Source organism: Arachis ipaensis, chromosome B10 (genome assembly GCF_059453495.1).
Source record: "Arachis ipaensis isolate K30076 ecotype BB chromosome B10, ASM5945349v1, whole genome shotgun sequence".
Classification (NCBI taxonomy): domain Eukaryota; kingdom Viridiplantae; phylum Streptophyta; class Magnoliopsida; order Fabales; family Fabaceae; genus Arachis; species Arachis ipaensis.
Window position 1 is genome coordinate 10,220,818 of NC_142435.1, and position 6,434 is coordinate 10,227,251.

At 37.1% G+C, this 6,434-nt stretch overlaps 1 protein-coding gene across 1 annotated transcript; it reads left to right on the forward strand.

The window, feature by feature from the left end:
• Positions 1-2,915: 2,915 nt before the first annotated feature.
• On the forward strand, positions 2,916-5,699 carry LOC110268411 (uncharacterized). Its single transcript, XM_088488721.1, has 7 exons — positions 2,916-2,966; positions 3,819-4,079; positions 4,222-4,318; positions 4,648-4,730; positions 4,829-4,921; positions 4,996-5,097; positions 5,223-5,699. Exons 1-7 carry the CDS (start codon positions 2,916-2,918, stop codon positions 5,697-5,699), a joined length of 1,164 nt encoding a protein of 387 aa, XP_088344847.1.
• The last annotated feature ends 735 nt before the right edge of the window (positions 5,700-6,434 follow it).

Below are 6,434 nucleotides of genomic sequence, written 5' to 3' on the forward strand. Positions count from 1 at the left end.
ACGTTGCATTTATTTTCATTATTTTTAAACTGATTCTTAAAATTTCATAATTACTCTTTCAATAAATTAAAAGATTAAAATTTACTAAAAATATACGGACAAGATTAAAATAAAATAAAATAAAAGACGAAGAAATTAAAATAGTAATTGAGATCATTTTTATTTTTATTTTTGTTTTTGTTAAATCGATTCAAAGTTCAAACTTCAAACCACATTTTTGTTTATGCTTAAATTTCAAACCAGAAAAGCCACTGCCACATCCCTAATCCTTATTATTCACCTAATACTAAACCATTCAATATTGTCAAACCACCAAGAAGCCTTCTTCATCCTGGTTCTTTTCCTCCACGCCTTTCTCTGCGGCGATCCAGTGTCCTGGAGCCCCTTCTCGCTCTGCCCAAAGCCCGGTGGTTCCACTCTCACCCTCAATCCAATCATCCACCTGCGGGTAAGCACCACTGGACACCCTGTGCTCAATTGCTTGTTTAGTGTTTGAAAAAGAGGCCAATAATGAGTTTAAAGTTTACATGCAAGTTTCTCCTAATGTGGTTAGCTGAGTTAATTTGTTAATGGGGAGTGGCTTTTGTTGATGAGGAGCATGAGTTCTAAGTTGGGTATTAAGTCTCAGTTTGACTGCGTTTTTTATTTTCTCACTGTTATATTTGAATATTGCTGCTGATAATGGTTGCCTGCGTTTTTTATTCTCAGTTTGACTGCGATTAGTATTTTCTCAGTCAATACTAATAACGCTAAACCAGTTTATCATAATTCTCAAGTCTCCCACTCCCCACTTACCATATAGGATCTTTTAACTTATATTTCATGCTAAAAAATATCTAATGCTTGGTGATGATGACACGAACAATTAGACCTTAGAAAAGGGGAAAATTTTCAATCTTTTAGAAATTAGTAACTTTCAAATACAGGAGAGGTGATTTAAACTAATAAGAATGGGCATGGAGTGTTATATACAAGAATTAGGATTCTAATTATCAAATATTGTTTGCTATATATCAAAGACTTTGCACTTTTGTTATGTATCCATGACTATATATTTTGGGTCAAATGAATTGTCTTAGTTCAAACTTAGAAAATGTAGTATTAGAATAACGTGTATGATCAATATAAGCATAATCAAATAACAAAACATGAATTCTCTAAAGGCTGTAGTGCTCCTTGAGTTTTTTACTTTTCTAGATACTTCTATTGACTTAAATTTCAGGTTTCAACTTTGAAGTGACTGGTCTATAAGTGAGCAGTGTTAACAGTGACACTATTTAGGCGATAGGAAGAAATTAATAATCAACTTAAAGTGTGAACCACGGAAGATGTTTGATGCGTGGCGGCAAGTCGACCGATTAAGAATTCAATATAGGAAATACGTTGCAAGTATAGCTCTTAACCGGCTGAAATCCGCTCCATCAATTTAGAAAGGTTGTCACAAAAGTTTAGAATAAAAATACTGGGAGTATGAGTCCCAGGTTGTCTCCCAACGAGTTGCTAGAAAGGGTGCTAAGTTATCAATCAAGAGTTTCTGGGTGATTTTGAGTTTGGGCAATGAGTAAATAAATAATTGTAAATTAAAGCAATAAAAATTAAAAGAGATTTATATATTCAAATTAAAAAGCCTTGACTGAGGGAATGATTAATCGGAAGTTCTATCCTTGTTGGGATTCTCTCAAGTGTAGTATAAAGAGGTTGTTATTTTCACTTAGTTAACCCTTACTAAATAAAGGAAAGTCAAGTGATTGAGCTAACTCTTATTCGCAAATCCTAGTCCTCTCCCTTGGGAAGGTCTAGCGTTAGTAAATATAGAATTAGCCAACAACTTTCAATTTAACTAAGCACTTGAGCATTCCAACTCAAGTGTCTCCTTTTAATCAACCCCCATGTCAAGTTGGGAGACTACTCTATCCACATGGATACCATCTTCGTTATTGGAAGTTTGGAATAGAAAAGAGACATAATAATTTAAATAAAATAGAGATTCAAAATTAATTAAAAGTAAAAGTAATCCTTTGCATAAATAAATTCTAAAAGTAATCCAATTGTAGCTCTAAACAAGAATTAAGAATATGGAATAAATAAACAGGAAATAGGAAAACAAACTAGAATAGTATCTTCAACGGAGATGATGACTCTTCAATATCCAAAGCAAAAGCATAAAACTATAAAACTATGAATGTAAAGAAAACCTAGAGGAGGAGTAAATTCTCTCTAGATTCAGATCTAAAAACTAAAAACTATGCTAATGAGAATGTCTGTTGAGTCTCTGCACGTTCTCTGACTCTAGTTTGTGTTTCTGGGCCAAAAACTGGGTCAAAACTCGGCCCGAAATTGCCCCCAGCGTTTTTTGTTATTTCTGCAGATTGCGCATGTCACGCATACGTGTTAGTCACGCGCACGCGTCGCTGGTCATTTTGGCGTGACACGTCATCCACGCACACGCGTCTTCGTGACGAACTCCAATCCACGCGTACGCGTGAGGCACACGCACGCGTCACTGCAAATTTCTCCATGTCGCGCGCTCGCATGAGCCATGCGTGCGTGTCGATGCTCGCTGGTTATCTCCTTGGTTTCTTGTGTTCCTTCTATTTTTGCAAGCTTCCTCTCCATTTTCTAAGCCGTTCCTGCCCTATAAAGCCTGAAACACTTAACACATGGATCACGACATCGAATGGTATAAAGGAGGATTAAAATATACAAATTAAAGATCTCTAGGAAGCAAGTTTTCAACCATAGAACAAAACTAGGAAGGGATTGTAAAATCATACAAATCATATGAATAAGTGGGTAAAGACTTGATGAAACCACTCAATTAAATACAAGATAAACCATAAAATAGTGGTTTATCAATGTTGCTACCCAAGACATAGAAATTTCTTGCAAACAATGTTCATTGTCCAAATTTTGCAATGACTTGTGACGTTGTTAACATAGAAATAAGTAATGACCTCTCTAGTACGGTTAGTTTGCATTTAGTATTCAAGTCTCAACTCTCCAACATTCCCCTAATTATTATAACTAAACATGATATTTTCTAATTGATAAACATGCTACTGCTAAGTCTCAATCCCAAAATTAACCTCCAATAGTGCAGAATATTATGATGATTATAGGCATTATAGAGTAATTATGAATACATTAATGGTTAACCTTTTTAGACCCAACTTTGAGTTCTTTGTTAATAGAGTCTCTCAACTCATGTACTCATGTACTCTCCTAATCTATATATGAGCTTGGAATGAATTTATGAATTGTGAATTGCACATGCTATATATTATTCTTATTATAGTTTATATGTATGTGTTTTGTTTGGTGATGACACGCTATGTCCCACCATTAATATAATGAGCTATATGATGATATATACAATTGAAATAGGTATGACTTGGTAGTGTATTCCAAACCACAAATTTGGGCATAATTCCTGTATACCAAGTAAGCTTAGTATCACATAATATTGATTTACCATAACTATCATTACTTATTAATACCTTTAATTGTTAATGTATTTCATAATTCTGATTAAATTATCTATTATCACCCTTAACTGCGGTCTTTGGTCTCATTTTATAAATTGTTTAGTATCAAAATGTCATAAATACCCGAGTTCAAATAATAGTAACTAGAGTATGCCAGTGTCATTTTTGCATGTTAATACATATTATTATCTATATATTAATTATTATCACTTTGTTTTGATCCGAATGCAGCTAGAAAAGATGCCCAGGATAGGTCGTTTCACGAAGAAAGCCCGTGTAGACATAGCATGTCAGCAGCCTCAAGTAGGATTTGATGCAGCCTCAACTTCGTAGAGAGCAGACTGTCCAATTCCGCCACCCAATGGCAGTGGTGCTCCCGCATCCTCGTCTTTACGCCCCTTTCGTCTGCCCTGCAGCGAACCACTGCCTACTCCACAGGCTTGCACGAATGATGTTCAAAACTCGGAGCCAGACGCCGAAGACTTAGACCCAGAGGCAGATGAGGTAGATTCTTTTGACCAACATGTTGATAACCTTTTTGCTGCATCGGATGCTCAGAAGCGCAAGCGACGCAAGACCACAGAATTTTGGGATGTTAAAACAATTGGTATAAGAGAATTCATTTAATTCTATTTTTCATTTAGCTATTTTTCTATGATGTCATCGCAGCTTGGCTCCAATGGTAACTAACTAAGAATAAATATGTTTTACAGAATCTGATGGCACAATCAAATAGGTCAAACTGAGTGTGAAAGAAGCTATGAAGCCACCTAATGGAAGAAAGATCGTACTCAGGTTTAACAGTGCACTGCAACCAGTTGGGGATGAAGCAGGTCTACTGAGCGGCGTTATGGGACTGCTAGGATCTGACTACACTAAATTCCCAATCTGCGAGAAGGACTAGAGAAAGTTCGCACCAGGGACAAGGTCTATAATGAATGTGTAAAGGTAAAATGTTATTTTTATTTCCTCGTACCATTCCAAACTCATAATTTGAACACTACTGACAACTTAATTTTAATGTTCCAGGAAATGTTCCATTTTGAAGAAGATAGTAGAGGAATTATCAACCATATAATATTCAAAATGCTAGGAAGGGCTTAGAAGGAAACGAGGAACAGATTATACCATCACTGCTATGACCCAAAACTTTCACTTGAAGAAAATATTGAAAACCGCCCAGATAGAATTACTGCAGACCATTGGAGATGGTTTCTCGATTATCGCAATAGCGAAGAGACACATGTAATATAGTTTTGTTTCATAACAGAAAAAGTCCATTTATGTCACATTGAGTTAGTCAGAACTAGTCTCTAGTAACTCTTAATTTGATGGCATGACAGGAGAAGTGTAAGAAAAATGCTGAGAATCGATCAAAGCAGCTTTACAACCACACTGGCAGATCAAAAAGCTTGGCAAGGCTCGGAGAAGAAGAGGTAATCTAATTTTGGGAATGTTTTTGAACTATCGCTTCCTCTACTTATTCACTTTGTCATCATTATTGGTACAGTCGGAACGACAAGGGAGGAGAGTTAGTAGAGGAGAGTTGTATCTCTTAACGCACAAAAGAGCTAATGGCTCCTATGTCCATGATGCAGCTCGGGCTATTGGAGTAAGTAATGTGTTGAGAATCGGGAAGTAGTTTCTCCTATGTTTTAGTTTTTAAAATTTTATTGGAAGTCTGTGCGGTTAGCGACTAGCTAATAAATGCTTATAATTGGTTATCTATGTGTGTAGGAAAGAATTGAGGCTATTGAGCAACGTGATGAATCCTCTAGACTATTGTCTCAGAATGATTCGCTTGCTCAAACTCTCGAAAAGGAGCACCCGGGTAGGGTGCGTGGCATGGGGTTGGGGCCGACTTCTATTCAAGTCTTCGATATGAATTCCCATCAGCCGAGCAATAATTTTGAAAGGGAGGAGACCCAAAGGGTGCTTCTTGAACTACAAGCAGAGTTGGCAGCAGAGAAATTGAAAAGGAAGGCAGTAGAGGATGAAGTAGCAGCCGAGAAGACCAAAAGACAGGCAGTGGAGGATGAAGTAGCAGCCGAGAAGACAAAAAGACAGGCAGTGGAGGATGAAGTAACAGCTGGGAAGGTCAGGATGCAGCCAATGGAGAGTGCTTTGATATGTCTACTTCAAGGGCAAGGTGGGAAGCTGCCATCAGACGTTGCCGCATGGATGAGTGCATTGGAGGGACAGAATAGAAAGTAGATCTTAGGATTGTGGAACTTTTTTTTTCTTTCAGATATACACTTTTTTGGTGTTGATTATGCAACTCTTAGTAAGGAGTACACTTTATTGATATTCGGATAATTATATATATTAAATTAATGGTTTTGCTAGTGTCGTTTACCTTGCAATTTATTTTTCGAGATATAAAATAATTTAACTTACTAATATTAAGGATTCAATAAAAAAATAAAAATAAAAATAAATTGTACATTAAAATAAAAAAGAGCGTTGATTGCCAGTGTAAAATACAGTATTTTTGCAGCCATTTATCTGAAAAATAGCGACGGTTGCGAAATAACCGTTAGAAATTTGAAAAATCATGTTAGGAGATAGCAGTGGTTTGAAACCGCCGCCAATTACATTCGAAAAAACAGTGGCTAGTAAACAGCAGCCTTTTGCAAACCGCCGGCCATTACATGTGAACAAATCCGTGGCCATTAAACAGCAGCGGTTTCAAACCGTCGATTATCTCGTGTGGATCACGGTTGGGCAGATTGCGGCGGTTTAAAATCGACTCCAAACATTGCGACGCTATTTTTAGGTTTTGCGGCGGTTGTGCCAGCGGTTCCTGAGAACCGCCGCAAAATCATATAACCAGCCCCAAATAGGCGACGCTTAAGGAACCGCTGGAATCATGTTTTGCGGCGGCTAAAAACCACCGCAAATCACTCCAGGAACCGCCACAATGTCCCGTATCCCTTGTAGTGTCATGTT